The following is a 26,416-nucleotide window of genomic DNA, read 5'->3' on the forward strand; positions in this document are numbered from 1 at the left end:
CCCTCACAAGTTTGTGTTTGTCACCAGAGTGAAAAGCTAGCCAAGTGTTTCCTGGGTATTTTTAATTTTTTTTCATCCCTTTGCTTTTTTTCCTGAGCATTTTGAATCTGACACATGGAAGGAAGTCTGTCTAGAACTCGAGCCTGGAGATACTTGCCACAAGTTTGCAGCATCTAAAGCATCAGGTTACAGAGGGCTGGGGGAAAGGATGGGGAGGCGGCGGTTTTACCCATTCGGAGTTCCCCGTCTACCAGGGGAGGGAAACAGGGAGCAAGGTGGAAGTCATGGTTGGGGACTGGGACAGGATTCGAATTCCGTCCGTCTCTGGCTGGTCATGTGATCTTAAAGGCTGGGAGCCGTCACTTATCACCTGAAGTAATCGCATGAAGGGACGAATCTCCGTCAAATGAAGGGATTAAATGCAACCAGCATATCTTCACGCATATTCTAGTTTTTTAAAAGTCTGTTTAAATTTGGAAAACTCCCCTTTCTCTACCTCTCACAGCACCAGACAGACTCACTTTGCATTTAGAATATATCAAAGGCTCCCAAAGCCCTCCTATGAAACCTCTAGGCTTGGTCTGGCTCCACTGGAGTGACTGGCAGGACTGGCTGAGACACTGCACTCTTTCTTTTCCTCTGCCTGCTCTTTAGGGGAACCCAAGGCTGGGAGGTGGTGTGTTAAACAAATGCCTTGTAGACCGGGATGCTTCAGCCCACAACAAAAATACAGAGAGGAACGAAATGGGGATGAATGTTTACATGTCACTGTCTGAGGGCTTCTGTAGAACACGTTCAGTCTGAGAATTTCCAAAGGCCAACAGATGCTGTTTAAGAGAAAGAAAGAAAACCTAAGATTCCTAAGGCCTGACTCACATATAAAGTGGTAGTTACTGGAAAACTGAGTACATTTTGTAACTATGTTCTGAAACACAGTAACAGTGGATTGTAAGTATAATTACTATTGAAAGTAATGTCATGAACTAACAAAAGGCTCCAGCAAAGTTTCATTTTAAAGTAAAATAGAAGATTGAATTCAATACATTTTCCTTATTTTAAGTTTAAAGAACTTGGGAACCTAACTGGATTAAAACTGAGCGATCTAACCAGTACTCAGAAGAATCATGATAGCATGTACACAAAATAGAGAATAAAATTTTAATGGTATCAAAAACAGAACTTTTTGGCCAATTTAGTACTTGCTGGAATAAAGTTGCGAAATGTTACTCAGTAACTGATTTAGCTTCTAAACCAAGCCAGAATTACACATACTCTGTATATTACTTGAGTATATACAAGTACATTCCATGATAACATGCAGACACATGGAAACAAGAGGATTATAGAATCATAACTGCCATCCCTACTGATGAAGTCATGAACCAAAAACAACACTGTCCAGTAATCCGGACTCACTCTGAAAAGGGGGTTTTGAATATTGCTCTTTTCAAGAATTGAAATTGCATGTGGTTAAACTTGATTTTGTTTCCTCAATGTGGAGAAAGGGAAGCAGATGTATTCTTACAGCTGTGGGAATACACCGGTCATTTTCTTCCTACTCACTGCAAATGAAAAGGTGTGACAGACTCCCTCTCAGGAAGCAAGGGCCCTCCACGTTCCAGTGGTCAGCAATGGGTTCCTTAAAGCTCTCAGGTATTTGAGTGTCATCCTACCCACGGCAACATATGCTCAAGCACGCTTAGGAATAGTCACGAGATGCCAGTTTTAATTTTCCTGAGAACTGAATTAGACCTACGAAATAAACAGGGCAGGGAAATGACCTGAGTTCACAAGAATCTCTAAATTTAAGAGAGATTACTTCGGCTTTGCTAAGACCTCATCAAGCCTTTTATAGCAAGGGTTTCTAGGCCACACATTTGGTCATGGAACCTTGGAATCTTTTTTTAAACACTAAAAAGAAGTGTTCTGTGTTGTGCATATTCAACGAAAGGTCAAGACGGACGAGGACTGATGGTGCCGAGTAAAACCTACAAGCAGCCACAGATCCCACTACCTCGTAAAGAACAGAGCAGGTGAGATGTGCAGCTGACCACCTGTGCGCCTGTGGTGACGGTTACTGGGAAGCTAAGAAAAGTCCTTGTATGATAAGCAAAGACAGCACCTTGAGCAGAACCTAGTGGCAGCCACTCAGCAGTGAGGATCGGTTGGGGCAGAGATGGCTACTATCCCTTCTAGGTAACTCTTCCTTTGTGTGTGAGAACCTAAAAATGTGTAAGACAAGCAGAGTACAATACTGGCTTCCCAGTCACTTCTCCAAATTGTGAATTGCAACTTGTTATTATCGTTTGCAAACTACTAAGAGGTAACAAGTAAATTATTAGTCATTGATATAAAAGTATATGGTCTGGCTTCAATCTGAGCTCTTCTGATTTGCTCTGTAATCTAATTCAAGGCACTTTAAAAGTTTTGGTGCCTTAGGGAATTAACATGTTAACATGAGAATAAGACCCATTTACTTACCTCAAGGAGATACTACGTAGGTTATTAAATTTATAGCACTTTGAGCTCCTCAGATGAAAAGCACTGTGGAAATAACTACAGCCACGGAAAACTCTTCTGATGCCTTGGACTCCTCTGTACTGGGCCGCAGGTCGCCCCCGTGTGTCTCGAACACTCTAACAACAAGGTCTGTTAGCGGCACGCCATCCCTTTATGTATGTTTGGCACGGAGATGTTTAAAGTTAATGAAATGTACTCATTATGGAGTTCTCTGTTTAGAAAACTTTAGCTTTCTCTGAGGTACAGGTGACATAATAGAAAGTTCTATTTTTTCATAATTCAACTAGTGTTATTTGTGTGAAAATACAAGTTTTTAATGAAAAAAAAAAACCCCTCAAAGTATGCCACAGTGTCTATACATTCATCTGAAGAGCACAAAGGTGAAGTTCTGGGAGGAAAAAAAAGGGGTCTTAACACTAAATGTGGTTCTTAAATTGTTCAAAGGAAACATTAAAAAATAATGTTTTATACATTGAAATAAAGCAATTAGAGGTAATAAATTATAAATACAGTAGTTCGAATATTGTTTCTTTAGCATGAGTTTTGCTACACAAGTTAAATTCAAAACACTTATATCTGTTATGGTCTTCTTTCAGAGGAACAGTGGAAATGAGAGCCTTCATAGAAATCAAAAACAATGATACCACTTTGTGTAGAATAAACCAGATATTGACCATTTTAGATTTATAACATATTTTGGTTAATACATTAGATTTAACCCATTAATATGCCTATATATTGGGAGAAGTTAGATTGTGATTTATAACCTTGCAGGTCACCCAAATGTTCCTTATTTCAAAGTCTTGCTTGATTCTCTGTAAGGAGTTTTGTCAGACTCATAATTAAAATGATGAAAACTGTTAAGTAGCTTCTTTTGGACTGAAAAAAAAAACATTTTGTTTTTAAAATAAAGTGCTCTTAAACTCAAATATTTCTTGCCCTAAACTGAAATATACTTAAACCTGAAATCTCTATTATCTTGACACATACATTTTAAAAGGAAAAAAAAATCAGTATTGGGCCATGAATGTCCGTCAAGAGTTCAAATTGGATCTAAATCGGGGTCTGCATTATTATCGTGCTCATGTTTGTACATGAAGGTTAAAAGAAAGAGGGCAACATCCAAAGACGACCAATAGGCAGTATGTGATGTGACAGCTGACCAATAGCGGCTCTCCACAAGTCCTTCTCTGAGTTCAAAATCAATTCTGTGATCCAATTCCACTAAAGAAAAAAAAAGAAAGAAATCAAATGAGTATTATAATAAAATAGGTTCTACATAGACTTACTAAAGTTGAGGATAAAAACTGAGTTAATAGAAGTGATTCTCCTAATGATAGGTATGTATATATATTTTAAAGTGAATTTTCACTCTAATTATATGGGAAAAACACTCAAAAGAGCCTTATTTATTACCTTGGGGTTCTATTTGGTGAGTCCTTTACTTTGTGTGCACAGGCCAATATGAATAAAGAAAACAAAAAATTTCACTTGGTAGCACAGAGTGTATTTGGGGCAAATCCTGGCTTTTCCATTTAAAATTTGTGCCTGGTCTGTAAAATAAGGAAAGCAGACCTCCTGCAGAATTACAGGCCAGGCTTTCATGCAATAATGCCTGTGGGAATGCAACAGGTCACTAAAGGCCCTTTCATTGGGGAGGCCCTATACAGCAACTGGCTCTGTGAGGACATGCTACAAGATAATCACCTTCATACAGTTCCACAATGTTTTCCTCTGTACTTGGCTGACTTCCTCAAAGGCAGCCTAGATTTTTAGCCAGTCAGCAAGGCCTAACATGCGCCTGGAACGTACATGTGCTCAATAAATGTCTGTTGTGGCTGGGAAAGTTAAACTAGGCAGAAGAGTGCTGATCCTTGAGAGGAAGGATTTCATTTCTAACAGTGCTGCGCTCAATTCAGTGAATGCAATCAAATCTTTTCTAAAACCCACAGGATGTCCTTGCAATGCCTGCTAAGAGAAAAATCACCTGAACAAATCGAGGCTACAAGACAATTTCAATCAATACATTTTAACAAATCCTTAGAGAGAAATCACTTAAAAAATGCTATTTTGATCTTCAGGAGCTTTTGATCCTTTAAAACTGTCAGTAAGCCATATGGTATTTTGAAAGGTCCATCCTGAAAACAAAAACACCCAAATCACTGCCACTCAAAGTCTGTTCTTTGTCCAGAATGCCAGCAGATGTAAGAAGTAAAAAATGGGCAAAAATTAAGGTTGGAGAAGAAGTTGGGTTTTGTTTTACACTGGGAATTTGTAATTGCACATTGAAAACTGTACAATTTTAGAGAATAATTTCATATCAATGTTTAGCTAATATGTATTTTAAACATGTATTTTGGGAGAATCTCATTTGGTGACTTAAAAATGTGTACACAGTTGTTATTTTTCTATTCAGTTGTCCTTTTCTGACAAGAAATGTCCATGGAGCTATCTGTACATTCTCAGGTACCAATTAGGTTATTAAACCAATTGTAAGATACAGTGACATAGGCTTTTATAATTGTTATTTTCCTCATTTAAATTATGATAAACTAATCCTCGAGTCAGAAATAGTTGAAATCCGTATGTGGACTGAAGAGTAGTAATGTCTGAACCTTCTGTCTTCTGTAGTCCAGGGGACATTTGTGTTGGATTTGTGGGGACACTCTGGCACACTAGACAGGAAGATGAAAAAAGAGAAAACTGGAATTCTCAAGCATGATGAGGAGGAGTCAAGGTGAAGTTAGTTATAAAGAGAAAAGGAGAAACAAGAGAAACAGAAGAGATGGGAAACATATGCATTAATAAATTGGTGAAGACTACAAAAGAAAAATTTCTAAGAATTTACTTTCAAATGCTACTGTGGATTGTTTTATTAGTCCAATGGTCTTAAGTTCTCAATTGTTGTTTTAAAGTAAAACTAAGTTTTCTTTTTTAAAATTCTATTTTTAGTTTTCCCAATTTTTCCTTCTTTACCCCCCCTCCCTGCACCCCCAACCCTATAGAATTCTCCTCCTTAGTTCATGTTCCTGGGTTGTACCCCTAAGTTCTTCGAGTTCTGTTTCCTATACCATTTTTGACCTCTCATTTTCTGCCTACCAATCATGCTTCTTTCTTGTACTTTTTCCTCCCTTGTCCCTCCCCACTGAAAACCTCCATGTGATGTCCATTTCTCTGATTCTGTTCCTGTTCTGGTTGTTTGCTTACTTTTTGTTTGTTTTAGGTTCCGTTGTTAATAGTTGTGAGTTTGTTGTTTACATTTTTGACCTTTTTCTTAGATAAGTCCCTTTAACATTTCATAGAATAAGGGCTTGGTGATGATGAACTCCTTTAACTTGACCTTATCTAGGAAGCACTTTATCTACCCTCCTAATGATAGCTTTGCTGGATAGAGTAAACTTGGATGTAGTTCTTTGGATTTCATGACTTGGAATACTTCTTTCCAGCCCCTTCTTGCCTGGAAGGTTTCTTTTGAGAAATCAGCTGATAGCCTTATGGGCACTCCTTTGTAGGTAATTTTTTCCTTTCCTCTTGCTGCTTTTAAGATTATCTCTTTATCTTTAATTCTGAGTAACTTAATGATGATGTGGCTTGGTGTGTTCCTGTTTGGGTCCAACTTCTTTGGGACTCTGGGCTTCCTGAAAGTCTACTTCCTTTGCCAGACTGGGGAATTTTCCATTCTTTGTTCAAATAAGTTTTCAATTTCTTGCTGTTGTTCTCCTCCTTCTGGCACCCCTATAATTCAGATATTGGAACATTTCAGGTTGTCCCAGAGATTCTCCAGTCTATCTCCTTTTAAAAAAAATTCTTATTTCTTCATTCTGTTTCAGTTGGATGTTTATTTCTTCCTTTTGTTCCAAATCATTGATTTGAGTCCTGATTTCCTCCCTGTCACTGTTGGCTCCCTGCATATTGTGCTTTATTCAGTTTGGGTATCTTTCATTTTGCGACCAAGCTCAATCAGTTCTATGAGTGTTTTGAGTACCAGGGCTTTACATTTTCCATCAGATAGGTTGGCTATCTCCTCACTGCTTAGCTCTTTCTGGAGTTTTGCTCTGTTCTTTCAACTGGGGCATATTTCTTTGTTTCCACCACCTGTTAAGTGGTAAGGGGGTGGGGCCTTAGGTATTCACCTGGAAAGGGTAACCCTCCTTTGCTGTGCTGCAGTGCTGCCTTGGGAGGGGGTCAGAGAGGGAACAGTGCAGCTGGCCCTGGTCTCTAGCCCAGTTTCCAACTAACGAACTCCCACGTGAGACTGTGAGTTTCTCCCACTATGGCAACTGCCAGAGTCCAGTCAGCTGGGTCTCAGTTTCTTGTCAGTCAGCCCCGCCTACACAGTCAGTCACCTCGCCGGTCTGGTTGGCCCTTTCTTTAATTCCTTGGTTGTCGGAGTTCCATGCAGTTTGATTTTTCTGGCACTTCTGGTTGTTTATTGATTTTAGATTGGTTATCTTCCTTTTGGTTGTGCAAGGAAGCAAAGGGTTTCTACCTATGCCTCCACTGGCCAAACTTAGAGATTTTTCATTATAACAAGTGTTATTTTGGCTCTGCTTTAATTTTAGGTACTTAAAATCTATTCTTAATACGCTATTACTATCATACAGCACTGTCTTTCATATACTAGACACTAAAATGCCTAATTTAATTATCCTATTATATGCCATTGTTATTCTTATAACCTACAGGGACGTTATTAAGTGTTGCTAACTAAATGGCCCTGTCTCTTTCTATTTATCTTAGTTTGTCCCTGTCAAAATGGGTAGCCAGCCATCTGGGTAGCCAGTGTGTACCTGATGAACTCTTCAGTCTCTCACCTCCCTTAAAAAGCTTACCCCAGGCACTCTGACTGCCCATGCAGCTAACCTCACATTTGTGTTGATTTTGCAGATGGATGAATAGGACTAGATGGGCCTGTCTCATCTTCTCTCTCTTGTTTATACTGATCACAGATTTCCCAAGGGACCGATGTTCTACGTGACAGGACCATTCTAGACAGGATGGGGCAAAAGTGGGTTTCCGGTTGTCAGTATGTAAGACAGAGTTTATTCTTGTTATTATCAATTATTGTAATATTTTCCATATGAACTGTGAACTTACTTTCGCCCCAACCTGTATGTGCTATGAGATGTGCTCTTGGCCAAAGTGGGCCCCAGTCTACATGGAGTCGCCTTGGACCTTTCTCATGATTACCACATAGAGGATGGGTTAGTGCCATATAGGTAGGTCGGCAGTTTTTTCCCAGTTTTAGGAGGAGAATATAAAACCATCCCTTTGTCCTCCTTTCTCCTTCTTGAGTGCCTATCTGCTAGAATTCTTCTATTCACAAAGAAAAGAATGAGATTCCTGAACAGCTGAAAAGAAGTAAAAATGAGAAAAAAAATGTTGGCTTTTAACAGTCAGCAGTTTGCTTATCTGCTTTAAAACAAGGATTTTCTTTACTGGGGATTCATGCATATGAACATATTTCCCTCCCTATTCCCCAAAGCAAATGTCTGCAATCTATATCACGTGAAGGTCAAATGTCATCATTACTGTGCTTTTATCAGAGAATTCTCTTGTGCATAAGGCTTGTCAACATGGATATGGTATTAAAAATATAACGTGAATAGAAAGAAAGCACTTTAGTATTATAATTGCACTGACTGGATAGGTTACTACTATTTAAAGGAAGCATCTTAACTTCTCTAGATAGGAAATTTTTAGAACTTAATGAATCTTAAAAGTTGTCTTATTTATAAGTAATAATTATGGTCATATTTGTATGATTTTGGCTCCAAGCAGACACCAAGAGAAATAAAGTAGTTAAAAGGAAACTGTTTCCAAATATCTGGTCAAAAATTCATCTGTAATAAGAAAGACTATGCTCAGAGTTCTTGTTAGCAAATTATGCCTCATTTTTGTGCTGCCTTGGAGCAACTATATATTTCATGTGCTTAGGTATTTTTTGAACTATTGTAGTTCCAAATATATTTAGGAATATTCTCCAACTACCCTTTATTTGAGAAAAATAACAAAAACTCTAAAACGAGTTTTATAGTCAGTTGTAATTTCTGCCAAAAAAGTTTCTCAACACTAATCTACCCTGACAACAGATGGGCTAAGTGGGTAAACAGAGAGGCTCCGTGGGTCAATCTTGAACACAAAAACCTCTAGGAGATGGCAAGGTTTGTTGGACCCTCTACAGTCTGGTTCAAGAAACTCCCAATCATATTCAGAACTAACTTGCTTCCACTCATGCCTGGTACTTCTCAAGAAAATCAACTCGTTCCTTACACCCTCTGTGCTTTTGCTTAGCCTGGTTCTTCTCCCTGAAATGGTTTTTAATCTCTGCATGTCTAAATCATACTTCCAGAAAGCCTTTGATGATTTTTCCAGGTAAAATCATATCCTCACTCCTTAGAACTGACAGAATCCTTTACCTGTACCTCTGTTACGTGTCTCATCACATTCTACCACATATTGTAATTATTTATGTAGTTATCTACCTTCCCTACAGAATATATGCCCTCTGGAAAATACTTAATTTCCATACCAGCATTTAATATCTTTATGGGTGGTACTTGTCTGTTTTATCTTGGTATCTTTTCTACAGACTACCTTGGTATCTTTGCTCATGGTAATAATTTCATGAGTAATTGCAGAATAAATAAAAATGGGAAGAGAAAAGAGAAGCCATATACATATTACCGCGTGAATCAGTTTGGTATGGTTATAATTAGTGGTGTAATGGCTTAGGTAGTTGGTATGGCTCTAAGATAGAGGATCTAAGGTTGCTAGAATACGGGACAAATGAATGAATAAATTTTCTGTTCTCCAACTAAATATGCAAGAAGCACAAACTGAATCATTTCTTTATGGAAGTAACTAAAAATTAAATGAGCAGGTACCAGAGTGACCACTGTTATAAGCTCATTTCTTGAGGGGAATTCACTGAGTTAGATCAGCACAAACTGTGGCTCGTGAGAAAAAAAACCAAATTAGCTTGTTACACTAGAACACTGTTCTGAAACTTTTATCAAGAGTTGTTCTGAACAATAGAAATAAAAAAGAAAAAGAAAAATGTATGAAAATTTTCAATAGAGATATTATATAATTAGATATGTTTAAAATACCCAAAGAAAAACCTGTAACATATCTTTTGTTGAAGATAAAATCCATTGTTTTTTTTAAAGTGGAAAAAGGATTTATGGAAAATGAGAATTGATGAAAATAATTTGATGTGCAAAGATTAATTCTTTGTGACGTGTAGAATGTGCTGAAAATTAAGACAATGAAAGTATCTCTTACATTCAATAATTCTAACTTTTTAATGCAAACTTACCCTTCTAAAGAATATTAAATATTTGTACTGAAACCAGATGATGTACCTAAAAGCCCTAAGTGGTACTGTTACTGTTATCTGAAAAAAACTAGGAATGACTAAATCCTTAACTACGAAAACCTTTAATATCTAGTGTAGTACATGAGAAGTACAGTGAATGTCCTTCAAAGCCTTTAGGACAATAGAGAAGAAAAAATGACTCATACTTTTCTCTCCTAAAAGGTTCCTTCTTTGTAGGAGTGTAAAGGAGTATCATATATTTCAGCACATTACACACTGATCAACAGTTGGGTTTCAGGGTCACTACCATTTAAGTATAGAAAATACAGAAAGAAAGTACATATGAAGTAATCTACAGGCTGATTTCTCAAAAGAATTGATCCATTTTTTTGAATGAGCAGAAGAACTCTCTTAGTAGATCATTTTCATAGTATTCTGAATGCTATTCCTGACATATACCATACCGAGGCTATTATCTTTACTCTGCATTACATTTTCCGGAAAAAGAAGTTGTGGGAGATTAAAGAACGACTCCTGAAGTCTGAAATCTGTGAAAAAAAAAAACACAAGATGCTGTAAAGTGTTAGCTGATAGTTACAAATGGCCTTCAATGATGCAGTGGCCAAAGTTAGAACAATACTGCCAAATAAGCTGATTAAACCTAGCATACATAAAGAAGGGCACACTTTATATTTTGTGAAGAGTTCTCTCATGGAAAATGTAAGCATAATTAATTTTGAAAATACAATGTCACAATCTGTTAATACCTAGATATCCCCAAAGCATATAGTTCATTTAAGTTCTAACCTAGAGGCAAAAGCTATGCTAAAAGAATCAGATCTTTCCTTTTAATATGTTACAAACATCAGGGAGCATAAGAAATGGAATAGTAAAGTCACTAGAAATAAGCTTAGACTTTTTCAAAAGAAATGAAGAACAGTGAGTGCCATCAACTTGATGACAACTGACAGCACTTAGTCTTCAAAGACAGAAACCCCGATTAATCATGAATTCAAAGTCTGTGTCCATCTTATCCTCAAAGACAGAATCAAAGTCAGTAGCTTCAGAACAAAGGTTATGGAGAAAAACTGAGGCAATCAAGGCGAGCAGAAAGGAGCCAGAATTACCTAATCACAGAGACCAAATTCCAAAAAGAAGAAAGACTTCAGGAAGTTTAATGATTTGTAAGAGATAGCCAAAATAGCAATTAAGACTTACGAAATTAGTCTAAATCAGGTTTACACAGTAGAGTATATCAATGAAGCAAATCAAAGAATTAGTAAGGCAAATCTTGAGGATTCCATTGAAAAGGCAGAATTCTACTGTAGCAGTAGTTGTCTAATTTTAACAGTTACATCTGTATCTGGAGATGAATATATGTAATTAAGATTCACGATGAGGTCAGATTTAGTTGAGTGTGTAGTTGACAAGGAGTTTACCATCTGGACCAACAAAGAATTTATATGTAAGAATGACAGAAAATTCATTTTGTTAAGCTATCAAAACGTAGTGACGCAATACGGCTAAGCACCTCTACTCTCTGTCGTCCTGAAAGAACAGGGTTCTCTACCATCATTTTGAAACTACTATGTTAAATAGGAAAACAAAACAAAACAAACCCAAACTCACTAAAAAACCAGTTTTCCTCCCTCGGATCCTACAGGTTCTCCACGTCTTCATTACCCTTTCTCTTGGGGGGCCTGCCCTGCTCTTTGGTTCCCTCCTTCACTCCCACTATTTACTAACATCTTTGCTGTGCACTAAGGAATTGTGACTTTCGACCTACCATTTCACAAAATTCTTACAACTATTTTTCCTCAGAAGTTTAGTTTTCTTTTGAAATCTGCATGTTATAACAGGATTTTGTATTTCCACAACCACAATCCTGATATTAAGTAGATGTGAGAGCTTAAGTCAGTGACAGTATAGGAACTCTTATCGGAAAACTAAGATATGAAATTTGTAAATATCAAAGTCGCAAATGAATTTTCTAGGTGGTGTTCAAAAGGCTTGCAATTATACAATGTTCAGTATTCATTCCAACAAAGATTACGTTGAAACAATGCTACTGGCCTAAACAGGAATGTCCAACTCAGGCATGCCCAGGGTAATTCACGCCCGGGTGGGGATGACTATGGCCTCTAGGACTGTCACAACTGAACTTCTTTTTAAAGCAAGTTTTATGGATGGCAATGATTGCATTTTAAAATTTAGAGCAGTAGGCACAGTAACAAGACTTTAAGTATCTAAAATATGTTGCTTAAAAATTTCTAGAGAAAGAAAAGTTTTCCTCTTATAGTTACAGAAAAGAGCAGCCTGTTTCAGAATCTACATTTATACCCTGGCTGGTGTAGCTCAGTGGATTGAGCACTGGCCTGTGAAGCAAAGAGTTGTAAGGTTTGATTCCCAGTCAGGGCACATGCCTGGGTTGCGGGCTAGGTCCCCAATAGGGGACACATGAAAGGCAACCACACATTCATGTTTCTTTCCCTTTCTTTCTCCCTCCCTTCCCTTCTATCTAAAAATAAATAAATAAATAAAATTTTTAAAAAAATCTACATTTTGTTAAATAATTTAATGGAAAAACTGGACTTGACTTTTTAGTCTTATTTTGCTGGACACTTAAAAGTGAGGGTCAAGATTAGACCCTTGGAAGTTAATATACTAAGTGTATTAGTGTTTCACAATAATTCAAAATTTTAAACCTTGTAAGTTTACTAGGGAAAATAAATATAACTCCATTCTAATATCAAGTCCTTCACTCATTTCTTGAGTACCTGCTTTATACTAGGTAGCTGGGAGAGAACTGAAGGCCATATAGTGGATCCAATAATAATGGAAGCATTGAGGGTTTATAATTAGGCTGGATAAAAGAAACAGAGGGATTAGCAGCAGATGGCTTTGGCGTAGCAGTTTTTAAAAAGTATCAAGAGTAGATATAGCATAGGTTTGATGCAACTACATTAATTTTTAAGGCCAAAGAGACCATATTTTTAAAAATCTACTTTATAAAAACCAGAGGGTGCTTATCTCAAAAAGTTTCGTTTTATGCTCCACACTTAGGACCCCTGGGCCACAAGGTCCTGATTACCATTAATCCACCAATGCAGACAGTAAAACCACCACTTACCTGGAATTAGTCTTAAAAATATAAGCAGCAAAGTACATTTTTAATTAAAAAGCTTTAGATTTTCGAGTTGACTACTAATCTCTGCTCTCTTCAGTTTTAAAAGATACAGTATTTAAACTTAAGGAAAGAACAGTATGAACTAACATGCAGAATCAAGAAAGCCAGAACTGCTATGTGGAAGGGTCTGTGTTGCCACTGTGGTAGTAGAAGGCGAGGCAATGGGCTTCTTTTCATCTTCTCCCGAGTCTTTTGATGTCTCAGACGACTGTGATGTAGATGAACGTCCAAATCTTGAGAACAACATTCCTCCAAGTCCCTTTCCAATGCTAGCAGCCCCTGCATTTCAGAAAACAGGGCAGTCATTCTGTTGAATTACACCACATACCAAGCTAGAGCACCACCCGTATTTACAGCCAATTGGCAGAGGGACCAAGCCCTAGTCATGTTTTTCCAGGGTGGAACATTTAATAAAAGTCACAATTATATTATAGGTTTAAAAATAAAAATGGTATTAAACAGAATGAGAGTGTACAAGCTCTAGGAATATAGCTTACAATGGAACAAAGATTCTGTTTTATTCCAGTGGTCATTATGTATTAAAATATTTGGTAAGATTAAAATCTTTAAAAACCATGCCATTGACGTATATTTATTATTGGCACATATTTATTATTGGCATATATTATTGGCATATATTTATTATTCATACGCTCAATACTGAAGTGAAGTGGGTATGTTATAAAAAAATGTCAATAAGCAATTTATTATGACGAAGTGAAACAAACTAAACCAGCAGGTAAAGCCTACTTATAGTGCCACCTTGTGGCATTTTATACTAAGGCAACTTGTAAGCAAGAGCAACGGACAAATTCAACTGGCATCTAACTAACCTCCAGTGCTATGCTAAACATTGTGGCTGGCACTGGAGATCATTCAGAGGCAAATTAAATATCCTTGTTGCCTCAGGAAGAATACTGTTTAAGAGACTTTTGGGACATGGATCAGAGAACTAGTTGGTAAGGCTGCCCTCAGAACTCAAGTAGCTCATTTCACAGATGATGCATTTAAATCTATGACTTGTGTAAGATTTCACAAGATTAAAATCAGGGACTTGATCCCCAGACCTTTTTTGTGCATCCAGCTTATTCATAATGTAAAACTATAGGATCTGATCTACTCAGAGAACTCCAGGACTTTGGTCCTCAACCACAAACAGTGAGAGGGGTAGTTAATTCTAAACACGGGAATTAACTGTTGGATGGTTTTTAACACAGAATATTTCCAAATACTCCAAATTTAATGCCTGTAAAAAAGTGCTTATATTCACTGATAAGGAATACTGAAGAGAAATTACCTAATATGCTTGCTTTGCCTATATTTGTTATAGATTCTCCATAGTGTCGGCGGGACAAGACAGGTGAGGTCACAGGGCTTGGTATTGTTGAAATGCCTTCATTCTCTGAAACTGAGGTAGGTTCTTTTGTTGGGTGGAGAAAGCTCGGCTTCATATGCTCATAAGGTACAGGATTGGAAGTATTATACCAGTGGATCTGGACAGGTGAAATGTTGCTGTAGTGTTTCAGTATTAATGGTTCTAATCTATAAGCCTTGATTAAAAAAAAATCAAAGAAACACAACATTAAGGCTCAGATTTTAGTACTTTGTTTATTCTCATTCTGGTACATGCTCAACAGACCTTATGAAAACTTAAAAAACCTGTCATTTCTAACATGTATTCCTATTTGTTTGTTTACTCTTAGTAATATGTAACTGGTCCAACAGTTCCTTAATGATGGAACTATGAAAAAAAAACAATTAGAGTTAGTCTATGTTAATAGTACCCATTAATTAATCTTTCAGAGAAATAAATTTTTCTTATTATGTTCTCATATCATTAACAGATTTATGTTAGTCTCACAAACAAAGCTGAAGTTACAAAGAGTAAACAGGAACACAGGAAATAAGATAAATTCTTAGTATCTTAGGAGATCTTAGTAAACTCTATTTTCAAACAGACTAACATAATAACACACAAAGTAGATGCAGATATTATACTATTTGTCTAATGTGAAGTGGAAATGGTACAGCAGAAATGGCAATGGATTTGGCACCAGAGTTCCCTGAGTTCATATCCTGGCCTCTGTCACTCATGGCCTGTGACACCAAGTCACAGAGTCTTAGAGCCTTAGTTTCCTGAACTGTAGGAAAGGGGGTAACACTTCCTCTCAACTATGTTGGAGAGAACAGATAATATTTGTAAAAACTGCCTAGCACAGTTTCGACATAAACGTTAAAAAAACATTATTTAAAAAATTACAGGAAAACTATAAAATGAGTAATAAAAATATTAATGAGATTATAAGCCTCCTTCATAATTCAACAAAATTTAACATTATACAAAGGACACCAAAAGCCCAGAGTTCACGTTCAAGTTATAAAACAAATGAGCTAAATCAATGCATATTAACAAAATACTGAATATCTAGCTACATGTTTTCACATACACAGGGTCGGGCAGAAGTAACACCACTGAGTATGCTTGGTAGGGTACGTGAAAAGTCTCGCACGAGATGGACAGCAATTCAAACATTTTACCTAAAATGCCACGTGTGGTGCTTGAGTGTGATGTTGTTTTGTTACAGAATTACATGCTTAGGATGCTGTAATGTAAGAATTTTGTGTAATAAAAAGGGGGACCTGGCTGGTGTGGCTCAGCGGATTGAGCGCTGGCCTGTGAACCAAAGGTTGTCAGTTTGATTCCCAATCAGAGCACGTGCCTGGGTTGTGGATCAGGTCCCCAGTTGGGGGCACGCGTGAGGCAACCACTCATTGATGTTTCTCTCCCTCCCTTCCCCTTTCTCTAGAAATAAAGTCTTTAAAAAGGGGGGGACATTGACTTCTGGCCAAGACGGAGGTATAGGTGGAAACACTATGCCTCCTCACACAACCAAAATTAAGGACAACAAAGATTTAGAAACAAAAACACAACTAGAACAGACAGAAGTCCAACAACCATTCAACCAGACGGACAAGAGGGGCAGAGCTGGCGGCCAGTGTAGAGGGGCCGTGGCAGGAAATGGTGGTGGCTGCCAGACCTGGGAGCGCAGGCAGCATGGGGCCGACTGCAGTCCCACATCCAAGTGCAGATAAACTAGGCAAAAACGGGCAGTGAGACAGACCATGCAACCCAGGGCCCCAGTGATGGGAAATAAAGCCTAAAAGCACCAATTAAAAAGGTGCCAGGAGAGACTTCCAGCCTCACAGGGAACTTTATTGGAAAGATGCACAGGGTCCTAGAACGTACACAAGCCCGCCCACATGGGAACCAGCATGAGTAAGGCCCAGTTTGCTTGTGGGAAGTGGCAGAGGGGACCGAAATCCAACAGAGAGCGGAGGTAGGGCCTTTGTTCCCTCTCTGACCCAGTCCCCACATACAGCATCACAACCCAGCCACTGACTGGGTTGACCCCCCGCTGGTGAACACCTAAGGCCCCACCCCTCATACACAACAGGTGTGACCAGACCAAAAATTATGGCTCAAATGGAAGAACAAATCAGAGTCCCAGAGCCAGTACTTTTAAGCGACCAAGAGATAGCCGACCTATCAGATGATCAAAACACTGATGAAGATGCTCACAGAACTGGTTGATAATTGTCACAAATTAGATGAAACAATGAAGGCTAAACTAAGTGAAATGAAGGAAAATGCACAGGGAACCAATAGTGATGGGAAGGAAACTGGGACTCAAATCAATGGAATGGACCAGAAGGAAGAAAGAAACAACCAAACAGAAAAGAAGGAAGAAACAAGAATTCAAAAAAATGAGGAGAGGCTTAGGAACCTTCAGGACATCTTTAAACATTCAAACATCTGAATTATAGGGGTACCAGAAGGAGAAGAGGAAGACCAAAAATTGAAAGCTTATTTGATCAAATAATAAAAGAGAACTTCCCCAGTCTGGCAAAGGAAATAGACTTCCAGGAAGTCCAGGAAGTCCAGGAAACTAAGAGAGTCCCAAAGAAGTTGGACCCAAGAAGGAACACACCAAGACACATCATAATTACATTAGCCAAAATTAAAATGGAGAGAATCCTAGAAGCAGCAAGAGATAAGGGGACAGTCACCTACAAAGGAGTACCCATCAGACTGTCAGCGGATTTCTCAAAAGAGACCTTACAGGCAAGAAGGGGCTGGAAAGAAGTATTCCAAGTCATGAAAGGCAAGGACCTACATCCAAGATTGCTTTACACAGCAAAGCTTTCATTTAGAATGGAAGGACAGATAAAGTGCTTCTCAGATAAGGTCAAGTTCAAGGAGTTCATCATCACCAAGCCCTTATTATATGAAATGTTAAAGGGACTTATCTAAGAAAAAGAAGATGATAAATATGAACAGTGGAAGGACAGCAAACTCACAGTTATTAACAACCACACCTAAAACAGAAGCAAACCAAGAGGACAGCTAGATCAGGAGCAGAGCCACAGAAATGGAGATCACATGGTGGGTTAGCAACAGGGGAGTGGGAGGAGGAGAGGCGGGGAGAAGGTACAGAGAATAAGTATAGACAGTGGGGAGAAAATAGACAGGGGGAGGGCAAGAGTAGTGTGGGAAATGTAGAACTTATTTCACATGGACAGAACTTATGACACATGGACATGCTAAAGAACTTACGACACATGGACATAAACTAAAGGGGGAGAATGTGGGGTGGGAGGGAGGGTCAAGGGGAATGAAGGGGGGATAGGACAATTGTAATGGCATAATCAATAAAATATATTACAAAAAGGGGGGAATTATTTGTGCAAGACCCTCTATATTACTTATCCTAACAACCCTATGAGGTAAATATTATCATCTACATCATACAGATAAGACTTATCAAGTGCTTTTTCTGCAACTACTGACATGATCAAGTAGTTTTTATCCTTCATTTTGTCTACATGGTGAATCACATTTGTGATTTGTGAATGTTATACCAACCTTGCATTCCCACAATAAATCCCACTTGATCATGGTGTATGATATTTTTGACACATTGTTATATTTGGTTTGCTATTATTTTGTTGAGTATTTTAACAACTATGTTCTTCGGGGATTTTGGTCTATGATTTTTTTTTTAGTAGTATCCCTAGCTGGGTTTGAAATTAGGATAATGCTGGCCTCACAAAATGAGCTTGGGAAGCTTCCATCCTCTTGAATTTTTTGAAGTAGTTTGAGGATACATGTTAGTTCTTCTCGGAATATTTGGTAAAATTCACCCGTGAAGCCATCCGGTCCACAGCTCTTGTTTGTTGGGAGCTTTTTGATTACTGCCTCAATTTCATTAGGTGTAATCTGTTCATTTAGATTCTCTGATTTTTTCCTGATGTACAAAATTGTATGTTTCTAGGAACTTACCCATTTCATTCAGGTTGTCCAGCTCGTTGGCATACAGTTGTTCATAATATTTTTTTATAGTTCTTTCTATTTCTTTGGTGTCAGTGTTATTTCTTCTCTTTCATTCTTGGTTTTATGCGGGTCTTTCTCTCTTTTTCTCTTGATGCATCTGGTTAAAGGTTTGTCAATTTTGTTTATCTTTTCCAAGAATCAGCTCTTAGATTCACTGATCTTTTGTGTCATTTTTTTAAGACTCCATTTCACTTATTTCTGCTATGATCTGTTATTTCCTAGCTTGAACTCATTTTGGGCTTTGCTGTTCTTTTTCTAGTTCATTTAATTATGAAGTTAGATTGTTTATTTGAGTTTTTTTCTTTTCCTTTTTTTTTAAGATAGACCTGTAATGCTACAAACTTCCCTCTTAGGATTGCTTTCCCTGTGTTCCATAGATTTTGGATTGTTGTGTTCTCATTTTCATTGTTTCAAGGTATCTTTTGATTTCTTCCTTGATCTTGTTTTTGACCCATTCATATAACAAGTTACAGTCATCCCTTGCTATATCGCAGGTCACTTATTGAGGCTTCACTGTATTGCGGGCCACAATAAGTGACCTGTGATATAGTGAGAGATGACTGTATACTTCACTGGTGAGTACCCATATAGAATTTTATATGTTGTTAAAATTATGTAGATTTAAGAGTGTAGAAAGTGTTTAAGAGCATATGAAGTGTTTGTAAGAGTGTGGGAAAGGTTAGTAAGACAGTGGGAAAGGTTTATAGGAGTATGGGAAGGGTTTATAAAGTCTTACAATATATATAAATAATAAAATAAACATAACACCACTACTTCATGGATTTTCACCTACCGCGGGGGTCTCTGGAACGTAACTCCCATGGTAGGTGAGGGATCACTGTATTTAGCTTCCGTATCTTTGTTTGTATTTTCAGTGTTCTTGTGATTGACTTCTAGTTTCACAGAATTTTAGTCAGAGATGCCTGATATAATTTCAATTTTCTTAAATTTATTGAGACTCATTTTGTGTCCTAACATGTGATCTGTCCTAAAAAAATATTCCATATGCACTTGAGAAATACTGTACTTGAACAAGAATTAAATACAAATTAAAATAAAAAAGAAGTATATATATGGAATTTATCTAGAAGATACCCAGCTATGTAATATGCAATAGAGACATCTATTAATAAAAGATACAAAATACAAAAAACATTGTATGTAGGACAATGACACCTCAGTTTCCTTCAAAGTTAGGCACCTTGGGATGTCACACAGTTCTGCCAATCACCATCAGCTGACCCATCATATTTTCCTGAATCTCATCGACAGCCTGAAATCTCTTTTCTTTCAAAGGTGATTTTAGTTTGGGGAAAAGTCAGAAGTCACGAGGTGCCAAATCTGGGCTGTAGTGGGGCCGAATCACTTGGATAATTTGATGTTTCAGCAAAAAACTGCACGAGACATAATGCATGAGTGGCATGCTGACCTGGTGAAGCTGCTAATCACCAGTTGCCCATAGTTGCGTCCTTCTGAATCATCTGAATAGTTTCCATGGAGGAATGTTTGAGCTTAACCCAAAATATGATGCAGATTCATTGCTCTACTTGCTCAGTCATTTTGAATGCAATGGCCACACAGTATACATGCTCACTCAATGGTGTCTACTGCCCCCACTGATTAGTACAGTGAAGTCATCATTGTTCATACATGTGCATTCCAGTCCACTCTCCTTGGCTTCCAGGTTACATCAATATTGCACAAACTGTTCTCGTTATATTAAAATGGCCGGACTTTTTCTGGACAGACCCCATATTCTGCTGCTTCTGGGTAAAATGTTCTGAAGACATCAATTAAGTCCATTTGATCTAGTGTGTTGTTTAAGCCCCCTGTCTCCTTGTTGATTTTCTGAGTGGAATATCTACCTATGGAAGTCACAGGGATATTAAAATCCCTGACTATGACTGTATTTGTCAATTTCCCCCTTCTTATCCATCAAGATTTGCTTTACATATTTCAGTGCTCCTATGTTGGGTGTGTAAATGTTTATTAGGGTAATATTCTCTTTTGGGGTTGTTCCCTTTATCATTATGTAGCATCTTTTGTCTCTCACTATAGCGTTGTTTTTTTAAATATTTTATTTATTTATCTTTTTAGAGGGGAAGGGAAGGAGAGAGGAAAGAAACATCAATGTATGGTTGCTTCTCATGCATCCCCTGCAGGGAACTGGCCCCTGCCGGAAACTGACCTGCAACCCAAGCATGTGCACCCTGACTGGGAATTGAACCACGATTGTGTGGTTCGAAGGCCGGCGCTCAATCCACTGAGCTACACCAGCCAGGGCTTTATAGTGTTGTTTTTAAAGACTATTTTGTTGGATATCAGTATTGCTACTCCAGTTTTTTTTTCTATTTGCATGGAATACCTTTTTCAACCACTTTTCTTTTAGTCTGTGTGTATTTTGTGATCTGAGGTAGGACTCTAGGATTATGTATAGGTCTTCTTTTCTTATCCATTCAACTACGCTGTCTTTTGGTTGGAGCATTTAAGCCATTTATATCTAAGGTGATTATTGATATATATGTATTTAGTGCCATTTTATTGGTAAACTATTTTCCTCTGATTTTTTTCTTTCTGTTTCTTCTTCTTCTTCTTTTTAAAGGTTTAGGCTTTTTTTTTTTAAGGTTTTACTTATTTATCTTTAGAGGAGAAGGGAAGGAGAAAGGGAGAGAAACATCAGTGTATGGTTGCCTCTCATGCATTCCCTGCTGGGAACTGGCCCACAACCCAGGCATGTGCCCTGACTGGGAATCGAACTGCGATCCTTTGATTCGCAGGCCCACGCTCAATCCACTAAGCTACACCAGCCAAGGCTCTTCTTTTTAAGGCAAGCCCTTTAAAACATTTGTTTCATTATTGGCTTGGGATAAGCCAATAATGGCTTTTTCCAAAAGCCAAACTTCTTTATCTTTTTCTTGTCCAGGAAGCTCCTTATTTCTCCTTTGATTTTAAATGCTAGCCTTTGCTGGGAAAAGTAGCCTTAGTTGTAGGACCTTGCTTTTCATCACCTTGAATATTTCACCCCACTCCCTTCTTGTCCTGAAATGTTTCTGTTGACAGTGTAATTGGTGCTCCCTTGAATGTAACTATGCTCTTTTCTCTTGTGGCTTTTAGGATTCTCTCCTGGTCTTTAAGCCTTACCATTTTGATTATAATGTCTTGGTATAGGCCTTTTTGAATTCAACTTGTTTGGGACTCTCTGAGTTTCCTAGACTTGTGTGTCTTTTCCTTTCACTAGATTAGGAAAATTTTTGGTAATTTTTTCTTCAAATAGGTTCTCGATCCCCTGCTCATTTTATTTTCCTTCTGGAATTCCCATGATGTGAATGTTGTTATGCTTCATGTTATCCCAAAGGTTTCTTAAGCAATTCTCATTTTCTAAAATTCTTTTTTCTTTTTGCTGCTCTAATTGGGTGTTTTTTCTATCTTGTCTTCCAAATTATTGATTCCATCCTCTGCTTCATCTAATTTACTGTTTATTCCTTCCAGTGTATTATTTTTTTGGATATTGCATTCTTTATTTCTGACTGGTCCTTTTTTATGGCTTTTATGTCTTTTTTCATACTGTTGAGTATCCTCATAATCATTATTCTAAACTCACTATCAGATAAATTTCTTGCCTCCATTCCATCCAGTTCTTTTGGAGAATTCCCTTGTTCTTTCATTCAGAGCCCGTTTCTCCGTCTTCCCATTTCGGCTGCCTCTTTGTGTTTGTTTCTATGTATTAGGTAGATCTGTCAAACCTGGCTTGTGAGTAGCTCTGGGCAACCTGTTTGGAGCTATCAGAGATCAATAGCATGTGGCTCCCTCTCCTGGGTCTGGGTGTGTGCAGAAAGAACCAGGCTGCACACCAAGACTGGCTTTTACCAGCACTGGGCCCAGGGGATGGTCAGCTACAGCCTAAGAGCTCCCAGAGACCTGCCTCTACCTCCAGGCTTTCTTTTGGCTGAAAGAGTGAAAGTCTTCCCACTGTGGTCCTAAGTACTAGCTAACAATCTTTAAAGAAGACTTTTATACAGTTATATAAGGCTATTTTTCAGAATGGTATTTAAAATAGTTTGTTTTAAATTTAGTTATATCTAGCTTGTCTCCCAAAGGACTTAAGGAAGCATTTTTCTCATCTAAAAAATTATGCATTATACTGTTCACCTGGATACAAGATCCTTGGAGTGTTTACATTTTTTTAAAAATGTATAATATAAACATAACAGAAAATATAAAAATCCCAAAAGTTTATAATTCCACTAGGCTAAAATGAACTCTTCTACTTTTTCATGTTTAATACATAATATTTAAATATTTTCATCTCTAAGAGGATCTACCAAACACATTTTGATATTGTGGCATGCATGCTTTAGAGAAAAAGTATTTAAAGTGAGATTCTCAAAATTTATGATGGCTAGGTTATGGGTATTGCAACTGGTTATGGTTTGAAAGTCCAGAAGATCCCTGTCCCTTGTATTATTATTTTTACATGATAGTCTTTCACTCTAAGTACAACATAAACAGGTCATCCTAAGGTATTTTATTTCCTGAGTCTTATATCATCCAAAACACAAATGTTTAAAAAGATGAACCTATTCAAGTAAAATCATTAAATGACCTCTCATGAATTCAGTGGTAACTTGCCAGATTTCCTAAAGATTCTTTTAGGAACAATTTAATGGAGAAAAACGTCTATACATGCAACTCACCACTGGATCTGTTGGATGAAAAATATTTAGTAACCGGTTACAAATCTCTCTGGGCAAAATATGGTCCTGACTTCCAGTGTTCCCCGGGCGAATGCCACGTAATGCCAGAAAAACTGCCAGTGGGGATCCCATGCAGAAGAAATTTTCAACCTAAAATAATAAAGTCATTCGAAATTTTAAAAACAGTGAAGTGTTTTTTCATAGAATTTGGGCACAATATAACATATGGTAAGATATAAATAATAAAATTATTTCCAAATATGTCTTTTTTATGAGTTTTGTCTAGATGGCATTTGCATTATTTAACTATATCCCAATCATTATTCTATGCAATCTATTTGTAGGAGCAACTTTAAATATAATAGAAAATAAATGAGAAGGATAAGGAAGGTAATTTCATTGTGTTTCTATATACTAATCAAAGATTTATTAAGCTACTATTTTATGTAAAGTAACATACTAGATTCTGTAGAGGCTATAAAAATGAGTAAGGCAGAGCTTTTACATTCAAAGTTTAGAATCTTGTGTGGAAGGCAGAATAAAACAAGTGCATAAGATAGGGAAAGAAAGTATGGTTTCCAACCTTTTTCTTCTCATGGCACAAACAAACTTATTGAAATTCTGTGGCACAACAAAAAATAAATGATCTTTTTGCCAATCTGACAAAAAATAGGTATAATTTTGATTCATTCACACAGAATGGCTATTGTTGACTGTTGTCTTTTTTTTAAAGTTGACAATCTGACAGAAAAGAGGTTGGTGCCCCTGACTCAATAGGCAGGTATTCATGTTTAAAAATTCTTGCAGTGCACCATTTGAAAATTGTTGCTATAAGAGAATAGAAAAAGCCCTGGCTGTGTAGCTCAGTTGGCTGCAGCGTCGCCCCTATAAGCCAAGGGTTTGGGTTTGATCTCTGTTCAAGGCACATAAAGAAGCAAATAGTGAATGCATAAACAAGTGGAACAACAAATTGGTATTTTTTTCTCTTTCTAAATTCAGAAAACAAAATTTTTTTAAAAAGGAGAGAACAGAGAAAGGAATAATTTATTTCAAGTCTGAGGACTTTGCAAAGGAGGGAAGCATTTGCATGGGCCAAAAAAGATGAAAAGAATTTCCATGGTTGGGGTTGGGACACTGGGGCTGGAACCACATGAATTAAAGCAGAGGCAGGAAAGAATGTGGCTTAATTTAGGGAACAGAAATAGTCTGACATGGTTGAAAAATTGGGTATGGGGAAAATGTAGCTTGGAGAGAATGCTATAGAACCTTGACTGTTTGACTAAGACAGTTGGACTTAATTTATTTTATAGGTGGTGAAAGAGAATACAATTTGACCCATGTTTTAGGAGGTTGGTAACTGATAGTAGCTTGTAGATAAACTGGAAAATCAGGAGGCTGGTGACTTGGAGACAAGGTAGGAAATTATTGAGTTTAGGCAAAAGATACCCTGAATCCAGGGGGGACTAGCTGTCCCATTCAGAAATGAAAGTATGAGTAGACAGGGTGGAATGAAATTGAATGAATGGTGACGGGGATGAGAAATGAGTAAGAGGCAATTCATAAGATTAGATTCTGGCTCACTGGGAGGCTAGCAATTCCATTAACTGTAACAGGAAACTCTGAAGTAAATTCTATTTTTGTGCATACTAAGTTTGAGGTATTGTGTTTAGTGGCAGAGCCTCATGATCAGAATCAGTTTCCCATTCTCCAGACCAAAGTCCGCCAGTATCTTTTTAAAGTTCAGTAGTCACCCACAATGTATCTAACACCTCTATTCTGAAGGTATATCCATCTGCCAGTTAATAGGCACCGAAGATTTATGTTCCTTTTAGAATTCTGGAGTCCTACATACTAATTTGCCGATTCATCAGACATTCCTTTTTAAACTTTAGATTTCTATATTTTTCCTCTATAAGTAATTAATAATTTTAAATACATATCATTAGACTACATATGACCTTGTATTGTGATCCACTATAGCACTATAGTAACTATAGTACATAATTACTAATAATGTGATACTAAATTTTGAGATCCTAATATATCTTAGTGGATTGTACTCAACTCTTCAGTAAAAAACCCAGGACATAAAACAGAAGAAGGGTTTACTTTCTTTTACTAGATAAATTCTGTGTATTTGAAATTGATTATATACAATAATTGTGATAAAAATGGAACTCAAATTCCAGGTGGGGATGATTCCAAAGACTACATTCTTATAGTTTTAAAATATATGTTATAAATTTAGACACAATTTTTAAATGTGTAAGTTAAAAAATTTACAAGTTGTAGAGATAGATTCTATTAAGAAAATTCTGAATGTTTTATTTAATTAGTTTTTTTCAATTGCAGTTTACATTCAATATTATTTTGTATCAGTTTCAGGTGTATAGCTTAGTGGTTATGCAATCATACACTCTGCAAATTGTTCCTCAAAATTCTTACTGTTTTGAAAAATTTCTGCATCATTCTATTACTTAATCTGTGTGTTAAGTTCCTGTGATTTAAAAAACCCCCACAGATTTTAAGAAGAGGTAACATAGTATACTAAACATGGGCATATAGTCAGCAGAAAATGAGTGCAAGGAAACTTACACCATACTCCATTTAACAACGGAAACACTGTTTTTCAGCTGTAGGCTGTATTCTTTTCAACACTGAGGAGAATGAATATCAACATCTCTCTGCCACTTTTATTTTTCTAAACCATTACTTTCACAGCTCCATTCTGATGCTCGAAGACTCTGAAAAGTTTCCTACTGTCCGTATCATACATAAGTTCTTTATTTCCAGCTCTCCCTGCTCTTCTACAGCCCCCTGCCCTGAGGTCTACACATTAACCTAACCAGTTTGTTCACCCTGCTCCAAACAAACTACTTGTGTCCATCTTATGCTTTTGTTATACACCTTTCACTGACTGAAATGCCAACTTTCCCTCCCTGCAATCATCACTGTTATATTTCCACTTATTTTTCTGAGCCCCCACAGGTCGCTGGGCATAAAGGTTTGTTCATTCTAAATACTAAATATTTTCCAGCTATTTTCCTTTCCCCACTGCTTGAGATTATTTTGTGTTTCTCGAAGGTACTATATAAAGTTATATTCCTCCATACCTTTATGTTCTTTCTTTTACACAGAATAGCATTTTTCCTTTCCTCCACTTACAAACACTCCAAGTTACTGATAACAAGTACAAATGTCATGCATTCCCTTGTAACACTTTTAGCTAAAAATAAAAACCTCTCTTGTATATACATCATTCTTCTGATAGCAGCAGTAACACTGTGTTATACACCCCAAGG

General features: G+C 37.3%; 1 protein-coding gene across 6 annotated transcripts in view; it reads right to left on the reverse strand.

The window, feature by feature from the left end:
• Window positions 1–1,144: 1,144 nt before the first annotated feature.
• DDHD1 (DDHD domain containing 1) overlaps window positions 1,145–26,416 on the reverse strand; it is an 84,893-nt gene continuing 59,621 nt past the window's right edge. For 3 of the 6 annotated variants that reach the window (XM_037054331.1, XM_037054330.1, XM_037054328.1), the window contains 5 exons: window positions 23,115–23,264; window positions 14,326–14,578; window positions 13,116–13,307; window positions 10,306–10,389; window positions 1,145–3,744 (listed from right to left, as the gene is read on the reverse strand). In XM_037054331.1, the coding sequence (XP_036910226.1) occupies window positions 3,563–3,744; window positions 10,306–10,389; window positions 13,116–13,307; window positions 14,326–14,578; window positions 23,115–23,264 (861 nt within the window). In that variant the 3' untranslated portion in view covers window positions 1,145–3,562. The remainder of the gene's footprint in view (window positions 3,745–10,305; window positions 10,390–13,115; window positions 13,308–14,325; window positions 14,579–23,114; window positions 23,265–26,416) is intronic. The other 3 variants (XM_037054334.1, XM_037054332.1, XM_037054329.1) reach the window with 1 other exon arrangement.

The sequence above is a fragment of the Sturnira hondurensis genome, unplaced genomic scaffold (genome assembly GCF_014824575.4).
Source record: "Sturnira hondurensis isolate 20B ecotype Veracruz unplaced genomic scaffold, ASM1482457v3 Scaffold0008196, whole genome shotgun sequence".
Classification (NCBI taxonomy): Eukaryota; Metazoa; Chordata; class Mammalia; order Chiroptera; family Phyllostomidae; genus Sturnira; species Sturnira hondurensis.